This window comes from Condylura cristata, unplaced genomic scaffold (genome assembly GCF_000260355.1).
Source record: "Condylura cristata isolate star-nosed mole 26May11 unplaced genomic scaffold, ConCri1.0 scaffold00001, whole genome shotgun sequence".
NCBI lineage: Eukaryota > Metazoa > Chordata > Mammalia > Eulipotyphla > Talpidae > Condylura > Condylura cristata.
Genome location: NW_004567102.1, coordinates 45,864,510 through 45,882,280, shown reverse-complemented (window position 1 = coordinate 45,882,280; position 17,771 = coordinate 45,864,510). Strand labels below are relative to the sequence as shown.

The 17,771-nt window shown below is 39.4% G+C and overlaps 1 protein-coding gene across 1 annotated transcript in view; it reads left to right on the top strand.

Moving 5' to 3' along the window:
• SIM1 (single-minded family bHLH transcription factor 1) overlaps nucleotides 1-16,764 on the top strand; it is a 63,801-nt gene extending 47,037 nt beyond the window's left edge. The window contains exons 10-11 of the mRNA XM_004673726.1: nucleotides 13,648-14,050; nucleotides 16,034-16,764. Coding sequence (XP_004673783.1) covers nucleotides 13,648-14,050; nucleotides 16,034-16,764 — 1,134 coding nt within the window. The remainder of the gene's footprint in view (nucleotides 1-13,647; nucleotides 14,051-16,033) is intronic.
• The last annotated feature ends 1,007 nt before the right edge of the window (nucleotides 16,765-17,771 follow it).

Below are 17,771 nucleotides of genomic sequence, written 5' to 3'. Positions count from 1 at the left end.
AGGGGCTGATCTGCCTTTCCATCAGTAGTGTGGGGGTGGGAGTTGGGGGTGAACAATGAGAAATGGTTTGCTTCCAGGTTTACAGACTTTGCATACCCTAGGGGGTTATTAGTGGGTACACATTTACTGATTTGCAAGGCTTGCAAATCAGGATGACACTAAAAGTCAAGCACACAAGGGTGCTCCATCAGAGACCAGACTCACGCTTGCTCTGACTTCCAGCTGTGCTTTTCTATCCCCTTATAGCCCCCTCACTCTGGAGAATTGCAGCGACACCTTAATTTTCCTGCTTTGAGAAGTTTTCCTCTCCAATCTGCCTTGTCTTACAGGTTGATCTTAAAAGACCACTGATGATGTCAGTTCTTAGAGACGTGCTACAGCCCTACCTGTCATTCAAGGTCACCTGTAATTGGGTTCTAAATTACCTGAATCTTGTGATAGAACTGGAGCAGTGCTCCTATATGCAGAATGCCTTGTCCTTTCTTACCTCCACACTTGTGCTCATGCATTTTGTTTCTGCCTGCATCCACTCTATATTTCAAAATTCTGCCTCTCTTTTAAGAAAAAAAATTAAATGATCTTTTCATGGAATCTTTCACGGAGTTCTCCATTGAACCCATGCTGAGAATAATCTATGGTCTACCACTTTTGGATATGTTGTATCGCCTCTCTTGGACTGTAAGATCTCTGAAGGTAGTAACTTTGTCTGGTCATAATTCCCTCCCATCCACCCAAGCATTTAAGAGGGTGTCGCCAAGTTTTAATGGAATGAAGGCATAAATGGATACATTATAAAGTGTGGGAATACTTTTTAAATTGCTATAAAAACCCCAAGGAGGGAAAAGTGTTTTGTCATTCAGGAAGTTACAAGATTAACTTCTAAAGAGTCATAGGGTAAGCATGCAAAACAGTCTGGGAACTGCTTCACAAACATGAGATGGTGCAGTATAAACTATGCTTGGGTGCTGAGGGGAATTGGTTGTGGTGGAATCGACAGGCTCTTTGAAGAGCAAAACTTTCAATAAGCATTTCTGGCTCTTCATGCTGCCAGAGACCCCTCCACAATTTGTTCTGCTGTACTAAAATGAGCTTTCTAGTCCCCACTGTCAGCTCCATTCACGATGAAAATATGTGGCAGTGGTTATTTGCTTTGAGTGTTTTTGATTATGAAATAATTGCAGTAAATTTGGGTATCTGTGTAAGCAATGCCATTTACTCTTTTCTTCCATCTTACTTATCCATTTTGTTTATGAGCTGTATCTCAGCTCCATGATTGGTTACCATGATTAGATTATTTCAAGATTGCCCTCTTATTTTAAAAATGTATATGCATTTTTGTACTATATTTTTAGCAGCATTATGCTCTGTGAGGGATTGAATTTTTCTACAGATAGAGGGAAGTTACTTAAAATACTTTTTTTGTTTGTTTGGATTTTGATCTTTTGGATACAAAAGACCTTTTGAAAAGTCATTTTCCTTCAGGATGTGCTTGACCTTTGATCACTTGTCTACCTTACCTCCATTGTCTGTCTGCATCTAGGTTCTCCAACATTAAATTGAAAATACTTTATTTGCCTCTTTATTGTTCTTTTGGTCTCTGAACATTCTTGCCAGAAGTTTCCTGAAGTATCATTTTCATCATTTACCTCCTCCCCATACCCCTAGCATTTCCTATTGTAAAAATCTACAGGGAACTTCTTCCCTGTTGGTTACAGTATGAAGTTTGGTCTTCACAACTTGACATAGGCCTCTGCCTCTATCTGCCTCACCCCTGCCCTCTGTCAGGTCTCTATTCTAGCTGGATTCTACTGTGTTCCTTTACTGAGGAAGACTTGCCTGTTCAGCCTTCCAAATCCTGCCCTCCCAACACAGCACACCCACAGCTCCACTTCTCATCTCCACAGATTCCTGGCGGTGAGGCATAATTCATGGTAAATTCATCTCTATTCTATAACACAGGATGACTTGAATCTGGGGGTGATTTAGTATCAAAAAAAGAAATTGGGCTGAGGGTGAAGCAGCTGCACTACATCTGAAAGAAATGCTCTGCTTCTGGTTTCATGGAAGTGGGAGCTAAAATTTATGATTTGGTTCCTAGCTAAACAGAGAATGGAACAGAGAAGAGGAGAGAGCTGGATCCACCACTGATGTGTACCCAGGGAAATTTGTTTTCACAAAATCTATAACATTAAATTTTATTACAACTAAATTGTGAAATTAAAGAGCAACAGCCCTCATTTGACAGTTCACTGTGTGATTTGGGTCACTCATAATAGGAAACTTCTATAGTTAACAAAGTTGAATTTGGATGTCTTTTAAAAAATCCAGATAAAAAAAAAAAATATATATATATATATATATATATATATATTTATTTATGCATAAAAGAGATGGGGTACAGGCCAGAAGTGTGGGGAGAGGGATGAATGAGAGGACTCACAAGAGGCAGAGCTGGAAGCAGAGCAGGCATATGTACTGAAATATACTGCTGAGGGGAGCAGCAGGGAAGACAGGAAAGGTCTGCCACGCCATGTGGGTCACCACCCTGGCTGGGGAGCAAACTTGTGCTGCAGTGGCTGCAATACAGCTTCATAGTGCTGAGACTTAACCCGTTGAGCCACCAGTGAGGCCCAAAATCTAGATTTTTTTTAAAAAAAGATTTATACATACAGAACTGGGGTATAGGCCAGAGGCTCAGGGGGGGCGAGAGGCTTCACCAGAGATAGAGTGGGGAGCAGAACAGGCAGATCTACGAAGTACACTGCTGAGGGGAGCAGCGGGCGGGTCAGGAGAGGTCTGCCATGCCATGTGGTCACCTCCAGGGCAGGAGGGAATCGAACTCATGCAGAAGTGGCTTTAGCTTCTTAATGCTGCGCTTTAACCCACTGCGCCACCAGGGAGGGCTGAAAAATCTAGATTTTTTTAAGCCTTCTTTTTCTCACAGATTTTTAGGAGATACTGTTAGTGCATTAGTATTAATTGAATTGGGTTTTTTTCTGGAAGGTCAAGGTTCTGATGTATATTATTTATTAGATGTTATTTTGGCTTGTAATCATTATTTTACTGTTCTTGACCTCTAAAAAAGAAAAAATAGTTCCTTCCTTTCATTTACAGATACTAGTTTGAACTAAACTCAGTGAATGGCCTTTGAACTTCAATTATTTTTTCACAGAATTATAAATCTTAATAGATCTCTTCTGCATGCAGAAAGTCAGTAATTTGCCTGTTAACCTAGCTGCCTAGTTTTAGGCCACTGCCAAGAGTAGCTTGGACAGCCTGTCCTTTGTCCAGACCGAGAATAACCAAATAGAAGACCAAATAAAGCTGCAGTAAGGGGCTGGAGCAGGTGGCACCACCTGTACCCATCTAATTCAAGTCCATCTAATCTACCACTTAATATGTGAAAAATCAGAGAGTGAGCCAGGGCTTCAGTAAAAGGATGGAGTGGCTCTGGCTCATGCCCAAAGCCCATCATGGAAGCAGATTAGCATTAAAACTGGTGCTACTGGTCCTGGAAACCCAGGACTTACCCAGCGGGCTAGAACTATTTCTGTATTAGCCATGTCAGTTGGGATGTTCTTGATCATTTACAGCTGTGTATGCCGTGCCATCGCTGCCTTACTTAATTAGTTGTTTATTTTGTGCTTATTTCCTATTTAAAATCTTCAGTGCAATGAAAACACTTGCAAGCTTCTAGGACATCACCTTTGGGTTTATCAAAAAATGTAGATCGTGGATTTCATGGTTTGGGAACAGCTCTCTCCATATGGAACCCTATAGGAAATTCCTTATAGAATTACATTGGAGGAAACCCGGGCTCTGGTCCGGAGTGCTGGGTCCCTCCCAGCTGCACATCACCCTTGACAGCTAATGAGACTCTGGCTTGGCTATTTTTCTGTGAGAACAATGAGAGAACCAAATCCCAGGAACATTTTTGTAGCTGTGGGGGGTGAGTTAAGAGAAGGTCTATGACATTTCAAACCACATTTAATGAAATATACTGGGGAACTTACAGGTATGAAGGATTTCTTATCAGAGTACTTTTTGAATAAAAATATATACGGATTTAAAGTTAAAAACAGTGTCATGATAAATAATAGCTTTTAGTATAAGTGGATCCAATCATAAAAGCAGTGAGTAAAAATCTTGCGAACACATTTTTTAAAATTGATTTTGGGAAGCTGATAAATTACATAATTTTCTTAAAATATGAAGAAGTGGAAAAATTATTCAAAGTTGCTAACAAATGAATTTTGGTTCAGCACTTGCATTCTAATTATTTAGAGTAAAAATGGAAATAATTGTGGCACAGTCATGAAAAGTGAATTCATTCTCTGGAATATGACTTGAGATTGGTATTTTTCCTTTTTCCTTTTAAAATGCATTCTCTAATTTTTTATGAAGTTCTTATAAAACTTAACTTTTGGAGCTATCTATAATTAAAAAGATTCATAAAAAAATTCCACAAGTGGCCTTTTATGATGCTAAATGTTTATGAAACTTGTGTAGAAATCACATGTTTAGCCTTTCTGAATGCATGGTCTACACAGAATTATTTTTGCTGTTTGTTAGGAAGATAATAAATTAGAAGTGAAGTGGCAGTAAAAACACTCTATTTACCATTAGCAGGAGTGTGGAATGTAGAAAATAATTTCTACTTGATACCCTCTTTGCAGTTGCAGTATGTTTTCTTAGGTCTGTTTTCTAAGTACTAAAAAATTTTGGCATATAAAGGCACTCTAGATGGGTCTGCTGTTCATGTCCATTATCACCACCAAGTGTTTTCATTCAGCCGCTCAGATTAGCAAAATAACTTGCATAATTGTCATTTTAAAATGTATTTGATCTTGACATTAGTTTTTGTCTTACCCTCTGTTTATCCTTGAGAAAACCCCCAGCAATTTCCAATGTGTGTAAGCCACAGACGTCCTTTACAGTAAACATGACTCCTGTTTGAGGGAAGCATCCCCAGCAGTGGAGGTTATTTTAATGGACATGCTGTATTACTTTAATCTAACCCTTTTTGCCATCTGTTCTTCCCATAACAGTGAATGAAAAAAAAAAAACATATTTTATGTTTCAGGGTTACATTAGTAAAAAGTAAGATAAAAGTGATTTAAAAGCATGCATATGTTCTTAGTACAATGCAGTCTGCATCTGTGATGTTTTTTCTCATGGTTCAGACACAAATCAAGAGGAAGCTGCTCGTGCCTGATAGAGTGAAAGTTTTTCATGGAAAACAGGACTTTGCCATAAGAGGGTCTCTCTCTTTATTTTACAGCTAAAAATGATAAAAACCACAATGAGCTGCCAGAATCAAAGTAGATAACTGTAACCCCTGTTGTTGGAACATCTGGCATTTTTCCTGAGTTAGGTTGATGCTGCCACATCGAGACACACGCAGAGCACCTGGAGGGAACACGCTGTTGAGTAGGGATGACTCTCACGATGGTCATCACAGAAGGGTATCTCTGGGAGCAGCTGCAGTAGGAGGAGGCCTCAGAAAGGACAGCACCGGAGGGTGTGGATATGTATAGTGGAGCATAGAGGTTGGAGAAGCCCTCCTTTGTGAAACAGTGCTTGGGGGGCTGCTCGAGCACAGTCCCCTGTTTCTTTGTTATCTAAATAAATCTATTTGAGTCTGGCTAAAGTCTGGGAGCTGCAGCTCTTCTCTTAAACTTTGCATTCTTGTGACTATGGGTAAATTGTTTTGAGTCTCACTTGCTGCAGCTGTAAAAGGATTAATAATACTTTTTTTTTTTGAAAGATTTATTTATGCATACAGGCCAGAGGCTGGGACAGTGAGAGGCTGCACCAGAGACAGACTGGGGAGCAGAACAGGCTGACTGACGAAGTACACTGCTGAGGGGAACAGCAGGCGGGTCAGGAGAGGTCTGCCGTGCCATGTGGGTCACCTCTGGGCTGGGGATCGAACTCATGCTGCAGTGGCTTTAACTTCTTCGTGCTGTGCTTTAAGCCGCTGCGCCACCAGTGAAGGCCTAGGATTAATAATACTTTTAAGATGTTAGCATTTAAGAAGATAATGTCTGTGGATCTCAGCATAGTGACTAGCACATGGTGTTTGATAATGATAGCTCTGTTGTTATTATGGGTGTCTCTTAGCACAGTCAGACCATCCAGCCAGTTGCCTCTTAATCCATCACAATTTGTTTCCCCTTCTTAAACAACTAGAAACCTAAGAGAGTAATGACTCCCTTGTTTGAACTCTTAAACTTTATTGGTTTTCTCTCTCTGCAGGACCTTGCTGTATTCTAACTTGTATTAAAGTATGTTCTATGTGTTAATTACCCCCTTTCTAATGTGAACACCTTGAAAGGGGGCCTGTATTTTTCATATCAACTACTGCACTGATTTGCAAACAGAAGGCACTCAATGAATATTTAAATTATAGGAAGAATAATAATTCACAGTTTCCATTGGATGCATATGAAGCTGACCACGCTGACTGTTCACCAGATGAAATCATCATCTCTTTTAGAAGGGATGATTCTTTCATTTCATTTCATAAGATGAACCCTAAATGGGATCTGAGGGGCAGGGGTGTGTCCTGACACCATTGCTGACTTTCATTTAAGCTCTTTGCCAGCCAGCTTTAGCTCACTTTTGGTGGGTGGCTTTTAGTTTCATGAGAACAAGGGCATCCTTCTTCATCTGACTCATAATATGCCAACATGAACAACTGTTTTAAAAATTACATTTTTAATAAGAAATAGAGGTAAATTAGAGTGAAGAGTATTCGAAGTAACAATATTTTCTGAGTAAGAAAAACAGAAACTTCAACAAAATCAACCAAAAATTAATTTTCAGTGAATTTAATTAACTGATGTAACTAATTAACCTAGGGAATTAAATTATTCATTTTCTTAGCTTTAAATATGGGAGGAAGTGTTTTTACCTTTCTAAAGAAAGAAAAGGAGTTATTCAATAGCTCTCCTACATGATTTTGTTTTACCTGAAAATAATAGAGGTAGCAATCACTAGGACAACCATTTACAGAGTTTGTGTTCTGTAATTGATCATGATTTTTATCTCTGTACTCTTAAAAATCTCTGGACTTTTATGAAATTTTAAGGTTAAGTGCTATTAGCACCAGATATATTTTAGATTTGAAAGAGTTTTTGGAAGACCTTTTTTGCAACATTTGCTGTATCATTTTCTCTGTTTCTCTTCCAACTTCCTTGTTACTTATTTTTTCTGTTATTTAGAGTAGGTTCCATATATAAAGTGTTTATTAGTATCACAGAGGGTATTGCCTGGCTAATGATTCCTTAGAAGTGGGAAATTGTGCTTAATGCCATTAAATTATACATTTAAAATGAGTTAGAAAGTCTTTTGTGTGTATTACCACAATTAAGAAAAAAAATTTTTTTTAAAGGAACAAACTAAAGGGGATCTGAAGGTAGAAAAAACACAGAAATTCATTTTGAGGTTATATGAATATAACTTTCATTTATCTGAACAAAATGTTCAGGTTTGCAATGATAGTTGCACATCTTGCTTTTTTTTAAAGAAACTGCCGAACTGTTTTCCAGAGTGGTAGAACCATTTTGTTGCCAACAGCAGAATACGAAAGCTTTCAGTTTCCTGTATCTTTGCCAGCATGGGATGTTATCTCTATTTTAGCCAGGGATATTTTATTGTGGCTTCAATTGCATCTCCCAAATTGCTAATGATATTCATCTTTTTACATGATTGTGCTATTTGATGAAATGTCTCTTCTGGTCTTTTGCCCATTTTGGATTTACTTTAGAGTTTTGAGAATTCTTTATATAGTCTAGATACTAGTCCTTTGTTGGATGTTATGTGCAAATGTTGTCTCCCTATCTGTAGCCTGTATTCTTGATAGGGTCTTTTACAGAGTAAAAACTTAAAATTTCAATTAAATTAAATTCATTAAAACTTTCTTTTATGCCTTGTTCTCTCTCTCTCTCTCTCTTTTAAAAATATTTATTTATTTATGCATATAGAACTTAGGTACTGGTCAAAGGTATGGGGGAGGGGTGAGAGGACCCACCATTCACACAGGAGGGAGCAGAACAGGCAGATCGACAAAGTACACTGCTGAGGGGAGCAGTGTACTTTGTGGACGAGACAGGAGAGGTCTGCCACACCATGTGGGTCACCTCCTTGGCAGGGTATCGAATTCATGCTGTTGTGGCTTTGGAGAGCTTCATCATGTGGTGCTTTAACTCCTGTGCCACTAGAGAGATCCCCTGTGTGGGTTCTTACTCTGGTTGACTGACCTGTGCATCTACTTTTACTTCAGAAGCACACGATTATGTTACTGTAGCTGCATGTTAAATCTAGATGCTGACTAAACAGTTTCTTTATTTTTTTTTCTGATTTTTTTAAGCAATTCCAGTTCCTTTGCCATCTATAGGGTGAAGTATATATTGAACATTTTCTGCTTTTCTTCAACAACTTCCTCTGATCCTTTTATTTTCTCTTGTTTCCTTACATGTTTCCCAACCTTTTATTTTATTTATTTTTCCTTATTCAAATTTTCACTAAAATCTATTCTATTCACAACCGTTAGTTTATTCTTCATTTATTGAATTGCTTTGAGTTTGGTCAATTTCTATTGCATTGCATTTCTCCTGTTAGTTTTTTTTTTCCCCTAGAGGTCCATTTTTTAGTTAAAATATTTCTGTTTCCAAGAGTGTGTATATTCACATTTATATATCTTGTGTGTATCACCAAATGCTTGTTAAGGGTTGCTTTGAATACTGTTTTATAATTTCCTATTCTTTATTTGGTGAGAATTTTTTTTTAGCAACTAAGGTGTTTGTATTTCAACTTTTATAGTTTTGTTTTTCTCTATAAGAGTTTAGTTTCCTCTAGTCCTTGTCATTTCATAGGCTGGGTTACTGCTTAATGAAAGAATGCCCTGCCCACCCTACCAGTTTTATGAAATACAGTTTGATAAGTTAATGATGACCGTGGTGGAGGGGGCAGGAAGAATGATAGGCTTAACTTACCCTTTTCTTTTGTGTCTACTGGGTTCTTAATTTTCCCTTTTTTTTCCCCCCTGTGTTTTCCTTGCTATATTTCTAAGAACACAAGCATTCTCAATGTTACATTCTTCTGTATGGAGATGACACTTATCTGAGACAGTCACTTTTTATTTTGTTTGATTTTTGATTCTGTTTCCTATGACCAGTGCTGTAAACTCCAAGTACTGACTTGTGTTAATAATTTGGCACTTATTTGTATTATTATACTTTGTCTTTCTGAAAATGATTGTGTTACCTTTGCCAGTATCCTAAATACTTCTCTTTCTTTCATGGTGTTTCATACAAGCTTGTAGCAACTCTTGGTGGACTTTGATTTTTCTCACTTATAAATAATTTGTACTTTGGAATATTCTCTGCCCCTGAGTACTGCCAATAGCACAGATAACATGTGATTTAGCTTTTTCTTGATAAGCTCAGGGGTTTTGAGAGGAGGATGTGCAGAGAGATGCAAGTTCATATAACTGCCATAATCCTTCATACACAGAAACCTCTGGAATGGAATAATTTATCAATCAAAAGGCAACATATCATCCATATAAAATGGGTGAAAATGACATAGTAAAAATTATAACTTACATATTACATTTTCTCTTAACCATGATAGTAAAAATTCATAGACTTAAATTTTAGCTGAACTAATTATCTTCATTAAATAATTACCTTCATTAAATAAGTGAAATATAGCAGCTGACATAGGGATCACATATTTCAATACTAGAAAGAATAGTAAATAATGATTGTATTTATAGAACAGAAAGCTGAAAGAAAAATTATGGAAGTCTAATTAGCCCAGAGTGTTTACAGATGAGACTAAGAAAGATAGTCATTTGCCTAAGGTAACCTTAGGAATTACTAGAAGGGAAAGACCTGAAACCAAAATCTCAGTCGCCCTCTTCCTAAGGCCCCTCCCACTACACGGCTCCAATTCCGGTTCAGCGTTTGGTGAGTTAAGTAACATCATGGTCCTTTTCCTGTTGAGACAAAGGGAATTAAATCACATGCCCAAGATCTCGCATGCAGTAAGTAGCAGAAGCCGGTTGGAGAAGGCCAGGAGCCTTCTCATGCAGTCCCGTGCACTCACTGTGCTGCCCAGATTGGCCATCTGTTTCCCTTGCTGCCCTCTTTCTTTTCTCAAATGCTTAATGAACACCTGAAATAGTTCAAATTTTAATATCAAGTGGTGGAGTTTTAGTATCTTAACAGAATTTGCATCTAGTATGGTACATCTTAAAGGGATAAATGTGGATTAAAATTTCCATGGTGGGCCCTCCCTGGTGGCGCAGCGGGTTAAAGCACAGCACTGAGAATCTGAAGCCACTTCCGCATGAGTTCGATTCCCGCCTGCCGCCTGCCCGGGAGGAGACCACATGGCGAGCCAGACCTCTCCTGACCCGCCCGCTGCTCCCCTCAGCAGTGTACTTCGTCAATCTGCCTGTTCTGCTCCCCACTCTGTCTCTGGTGAAGCCTCTCACCGTCCCTGAGCCTCTGGCCTGTACCCCAGTTCTGTATGAATAAATAAATCTTTAAAAAAAAAAAATTTCCATGGTGTCCACAGTGCAAGTGATAGGTATTCTTTTTTTAAAGTTTCTTTTTACATCATTTTGTACATTTTTTTTTCATCTCAATTGTAATCCCCATGGGTTTCCCATCACCGAGTCACCCATATGCCATGTGATAGGTATTCTTAAAAAATTCAAAATTTTATAGCTAGGCTTTCCCTCTGTTCCTCGACAGCACTCTAAGTTCTTGGTCTAACTGAACCACCACATCCTGTCTGCTTGAAGAGCAGTGTACTTGCTATTGTGGTTTCCTCACTATTGACAAGAGGCTTATCCTTCAAATTCTCTTTTGGGTGCTCTTGAAATGTGTGCCTCATGTATGCCTTGGTCGCTTTATGTTGAATTTGCCTTGTGAGCCAAGGACAGCATGTTCTCCGCTGCGCCAATAGCACTTTCCCTTATACACTCAGGGAAAGCTCTCAACAGGGCTCAAAAGTCTTGACTGGAGTACTTCAGAAATAGGCCTGGTTTATACTTTTATAAAAACAAGCAGAGTCTGGCAATTCCTAGCTTGGAATAGCACTGATGATCTGAGTTTTTCTGAGCCCATGAATGGTGCTACCAAAAGACAAATGTCGAGCTCCCTGATTCCCACTCGCACGGGGGGAGGGAGAGAGGCTGTCACTCATTGCTTGGTGAAAGTGAAGGTGGCATCTTGTGACGTGAGTGGCTGGTGTTCATGAGGAGAAAAGTCTCATGACAGGTAGAGGTGTGATGTAGAGAAAGAGAGTTCAGAATGCCTATTCACCATCCCTGAGGGAGACAAGTTGGATTTTCTTCTTTTTACTTTTGATGGCATATGCTGATAGTTCATTTTTAACTTTGGAAAATCACTAAAGAAATACTTTAGAAATGCTAGTGGAAAAATCTTGAACCTGGAATTTGCATAGAACTCTGTCTTAAACATGCTGTATTTATTAGCATACTTTGGAGCTCCCAGAGGAAACTTTGTACGTCTTTTGGTTCCAGGAGACTCTAGGCAGAGATCCTTGACTGCAGTGAATTGGGAAGTTAGAATTCTTCCTGCTGCACAGAGGGGGCCTAGTGTGAGGGGGGAGAGCTTGTTTTGTCTTGTAAAGGTCTCATCTTGGATAAACATTTGCTCAACCAGCATGTGACAAGTGAAAAACGTGGAGTTTCTCCTCTTTCTGGAGGAGAAACAACATCACTCATCCCACTTTCTTTTGGGGCAAGAATGAAAATGTAAACTGGATTTGTATAGTATTTTGGTTCCTGAGTCTGTGAAACAGTTTTGCCACTTTTCCGAAAATCTCTCTAACATTGACTATTTTTTTCTTTGTCTTCCTTCCTAGTGTTTTCTCTCATGGTTTGGAGTATAGGCTTTGAGACCAGATAGACCATGAGGTGGTCATATCATCTCAATAAAACTCTCTGATGCAGTTCCTCATCTATAAAATGGAGTTATGTTTCTCTACAGATGATTTATACATGAGGATTTATTATAAAATATGTATATGTATTATTATCTATGTGTGCTTTGTGTGTGTGTGTGTGTATACATATACATATAAATATGAGGTGTATATGAGGTATACTTGGCCAGGTACTTCATAAGTTTTTAATAAATGGCATCTGTTATTAGCATAGTGGGCACTATTTATATAGTACTTAGACTAGTGCTTGGCATTACAAAACCAAAAACTGGTAGAAATCATTATATTACTAATTTTAGTAGTTATGAGTACCTCAAACTGAACATCCTCGTTAATGAGGTCTGTGGAGCATTTTAGGTTTTCTTTCAAAACCAGACCAAATATTTCAGTTTAGAGAATAAAAAACACATTGTAGTGAATAGGCCCGGGTAATAGGGGAAAGACTTTAAAAGTTACAATGTAGGACCTCCCTGGTGGCGCAGCCGGTTAAAGCACTGCACTGAGAATCTAAAGCTGGTTCCGCATGAGTTCGATTCCCGCCTGCCCCGGAGGAGACCACATGGCGAGCCAGACCTCTCCTGACCCGCCCGCTGCTCCCCTCAGCAGTGTACTTCGTCGATCTGCCTGTTCTGCTCCCCACTCTGCCTCTGGTGAAGCCTCTCACCGCCCCTGAGCCTCTGGCCTGTACCCCAGTTCTGTATGTACAAATAAATAAATTTAAAAAAAAAAAAGTTACAATGTAACTGAACTAAACTAGGTAAGTGTTTATCATCTATGCTGGGAAGCATCTGGCAAGACCCACAGGGAGTAGGTGATCTAGTGTGTGGTATACTGTACCTTCTATAGTAGTTATTTTTTTTTTTTAAGATTTATTTATTTATGCATACAGAACTGGAGTACAGGCCAGAGGTGCAGGGTGTGTGTGAGAGGCTTTACCCGAGACAGAGTGGAGAGTAGAACAGGTATATGGGCAAAGTTTACTGCAGAGGGGAGCAGTGGGCGGGTCAGGAGAAGTCTGCCACACCATGTGGGTCACCTCCGGGGCCAGGGATAGAATTTGTGCTGTAGTGGCTGCGATACAGCTTCATTGTGCTGTGCTTTAACAGATGTACCACCAGAGAGGGCCCAGTGCCATATTGTATAGCTTTTGTTTTGATTTTTAACTTAGAAAAAATGTGGAAAGCTAGTAGAAATTAAAAGAACTTTCTTGACTCTCTTCTTGACAATGCCATTTTGGGTCATTATGGAGAACTTGGGTTTGAACCTGGAAAATGGGGACCCTGTGGCCTTGGACAAATCTCTTCCTCCCGGACTTCACCATCCCTTTCTATCTGATGGGTTTCTAATATCGCCATTAATGGGTAACTGTAAGAACAAGTGGATAATTTTCCAGAAGCATTTCTAGCAGTGCTTGATACTTAGCTCAGCCCACATTTGTTATTATTTTTATGCCCTCCTTCCAGCTGCCAGAAGGATCTTTCTTTGAGGCACCATGACTGACTGATTCTGACTCAGAGGTGGCCAGTGTGTTGCTAGAGTGAGTCTTAATTTGGTGCCTTAAGCCCCACATGACTTTTCCAGGTGCTTGCAGAGTTCAAAAGCCTTTGTTTTGTTTGCTCTGTTTGAAGTGTGTGAAGTTTCTCACCCTCTCGATTTCAGTATTCTGGATTTCACACGGAAAGATCTGAATCAGATCACGACAGCCAGTGGGGCGGAAGCCCCCTGACGGACACAGCCTCACCACAGCTCCTGGACCCTAGCGACAGGCCCGGCTCTCAGCACGATGCCTCCTGTGCCTACAGGCAATTCTCCGACCGGGGCTCTCTCTGCTATGGCTTTGCGCTGGACCACTCCAGGCTGGTGGAGGAGAGGCACTTCCACACCCAGGCCTGTGAGGGGGGCCGGTGCGAGGCAGGCAGGTACTTCCTGGGAACCCCGCAGGCCGGGAGGGAGCCCTGGTGGGGCTCTCGAGCAGCCTTGCCCCTGACCAAGGCCTCCCCAGAGAGCAGAGAAGCCTATGAAAACAGCACGCCTCACATCACTTCAGTCCACAGGATCCATGGTAAGTAAGAGCCTCAATTCCTGAGTTCACAGCATGAGACAGGTTTATGATATTCTGGGTATGACATCTGAGTACTGTTTGAAATAACACGTCAGAATGCCATTTCATTGGGATTTAAACTCTCACCAATGGGATTTTTAAAAATCCTAGCGGGGGGGGGGGAGCCTTTAATCTAAAAGAACAAACAAACAAACAAAACCTAGACATTCTTTTAAAGTGTATTAATGTTGCTAATGTTTGCCAAATTTATTTATTGTTGACAGTGAGTAAAAAGGATTCCTATTTTACACTTCAAAAGAAACACAAAAATTAAAGTGAATTGTTGAATAAATCGAATAATATTGTGGTATGCACACATTTACATTTCCTGCTTATTATTTTTCTCTGTCATGCTTCAAATATGACTAAGCCATTCTGGGGCGCTCATTCAATGCTCTTTCTCTTTGAGGGTGCTGGTGGCATGTTGGGGAAAACCAATTTTTGTTATGGCCTGTCACTTAAATCATAAGATGTTTAACTTCTCTGACTATCTGGGTTTTAAATATCAATTATTGTCTCGGTGCCAACATTATTATACCATTATTATGACAGCCCACATTATCCCCGGTAAGTAAAGGGTGGAGTGATATATAGAACCCGGTGAGATTTTCACCTTGGGATTACATGGCTTTCCAGACACACAGAAATTGGCACCGCAGTGGAAGCTTTTGGTATTGGTAATGTTCTTTGTTCATTTTGAGCACCCATTCTGCCCATGAGGTCGCTGAAATCCCCTATTTATTAAAGTCAGTGACATTAAGATCGATCTGATGGCTCTGCTACTATTCTTGCTATGTCTTTTATATGAGAAGTGTTGCTAGACCATGTTGTACTGACCCTTGCATTCTCCTGCCAGATACTACCCAGGCATCGACTGGCTTCTGTGAATGATTTTGTCTCCAAAGCCATTTTGCTTTCTGTTTTTCTACCTTTATGTTGAGTTTCTCCCTGTTTGGTAGACTGGCAGTGGAAATCCAGGGCAAAGGGCAATTGCTTTCCAAAGAATGGAATGAAGACAAAATCCTGGTTTAACCTACAAGGTCTGGAAGAAAATATTAGAAATAAAATAAGAAGAAAAGGGAGTAGGAAAACAATGAATAGTGTGATCTAGAGCTTCTCTGCTACATTAAGCATTTAAAGCTTCCACGTGTCCTTCCTGTTTTACTTTTCTATATTAACTTAAGGCTATTTTGAGTCGTTTATAGAATGTATTTGGAATATATTTCCTCTGTATGAGATCACTTTACTTGGTATAAAGCAGGTTGTTGTCAACAATTTAAATATTTATTCTTCACTTTATTTCAGAACCAATCTAAGATCCCTGAGTTACTATGTGGTTTTGTGTGAATCAGATTTTTACCAGTAGATTTGAAAAGACAATATATCTTTGAGTGAGACAAGACAACACATATGTGCTTTTAAAACATAGCACTTGAGCTTTGTTTGGTAATGACTAAAAATGTATTTAGCAATGTCAATATTTTAGAAGATTACTTGGAAAGGAGAAAATAGTTTAGCCTATATCATCATCATCATCACCTTCATCAAACCTCAAAGCATTTTCTGAGCAACAATTTAACATAACATGTCTCTAGGAGATAATGTAAACCAAATGCTAAGTATTTTCCTTTTATTATTTACAGCCAGAGAGGTCCAATGATGTGCATACGGAAAAATATAAATGTACTTTCCAACTACTTCAAGGTAGACCATGAAGGTCTACCTTCTAAAAGCTTATTATAAATGTCATTTGCACTTGAAAGCCACTGAGAGCTTTGAATTCCAGTACAACATGTCAACATGTGAACCTATGTCTGTTTCAAATATTGGTGCACGTATTAAAAAATTAAGATATAAAGTTTCTGTTAATAAGAAAGAGAAATATATTTCCTTTTGGGGGGGTGAATTTTAAGGCCACTCACTTTCGCTTTCTCTCATTTCTAGGGCGAGGTCATTGGGATGAAGATAGTGTGGTCAGTTCTCCAGATCCGGGGTCTGCCAGTGAATCAGGTGACCGGTACCGCACTGAGCAGTATCAAAGTAGCCCACATGAACCTAGCAAAATTGAAACTCTGATAAGAGCCACCCAGCAAATGATTAAAGAAGAAGAGAACAGATTGCAGCTAAGGAAAGTCCCGCCAGATCAATTGGCTTCCATTAATGGAGCTGGGAAAAAACACTCCCTCTGTTTTGCAAACTACCAACAGCCCCCACCAACAGGTGAAGTCTGCCATGGTCCCGCTCTCACCAGTACTTCCCCATGTGACCACATCCAGCAGAGAGAGGGAAAGATGCTGAGCCCCCATGAAAATGACTATGACAACAGCCCTACTGCATTGTCTCGGATAAGTAGTCCCAATTCAGATCGTATTTCAAAATCCAGTTTGATCCTAGCCAAAGACTATCTACATTCGGATGTGTCTCCACATCAGACAGCAGGAGACCATCCCATTGTCTCCCCAAACTGCTTTGGCTCTCATCGGCAGTATTTTGATAAGCATGCTTACACATTAACTGGATATGCTCTGGAGCACTTATATGACAGCGAAACCATTAGAAACTATTCCTTGGGCTGCAATGGCTCCCACTTTGATGTAACTTCCCACCTAAGGATGCAGCCAGACCCAGCACAAGGACACAAGGGGACATCTGTCATAATAACCAATGGAAGCTGATGTTTTTCTAAAATATTTTGTTCTTTAAGAATCTCTGAAGCATATTTATAGTTTAATGCCCAATTACCAGTGTTTACTATGCCACAGATTGTTAGAGAGGATAATTTAAGTTGCTGGGTATTCGACATGTTTTCCTGTGAAATCAGAGAAAATCACACTAACATTCAGGGTTATACACAGATAATGGAGCTAAAGTGAGCACAATATGCCCCTCAATATGTATGAGAACAAGAATAGATAAAATTTGAATTGAAAAATTACCCATGTAGATTAGGTGAGCATACATACCACACAAAAGGACTTATGGATGATGTCAAATTATGATTCAGTGAACCTCATACACATAGATTGCTAGCCACAAACTTCTGTATATACTTTAATGCAGAAATAGAGACTACACACACCATAAATGTACCCCAAATGAATAACTTTCTGTAACCCTAGCACACTGAGCTTCTGAAAGAAATTTCCATTTCCAAAATAATTAAGAAAGAGAAATAGTAAACTGGTTTCTTTGTGGTTTCAAGTAATAAGTTCATTTAGTTCAGGTATAAGTTAGGGAAACAGTCCTGGATTTAGTGCAAGAATGAGTTTTTCACCTGGCATCCATTATCAGCAATCAGGAAGTGGTGATTTTTTACCTTATTTTTGAGTCAGACAAGGAACAGAATCACATTGGCATAGCAGTGAGGGTTTTCCTAAGTAAAAGCACTGAGATAGATGTCAGGATACACATCAGAAAACCTGGTGTACTCAGTTGGAAATAGTTTCATGGCAATGGGAAGGCCAAAAGCAGAGTACAAATGAAGTAATCTCAAACAATTTATGGCTCAGAATATGTACTCAACATATCTAGGCTAACCAAATAAAAAATTCAGACCAACTCACCAGGAAAAAAATGCTGATAGTGCAAAAAATAGCTAAGGAAAACTGGTGATGTGCTACATGACAGCAATATGCTCAAGATATTTCAAAGCACAGATGTGCAAATGTGACAGCATGTGGAA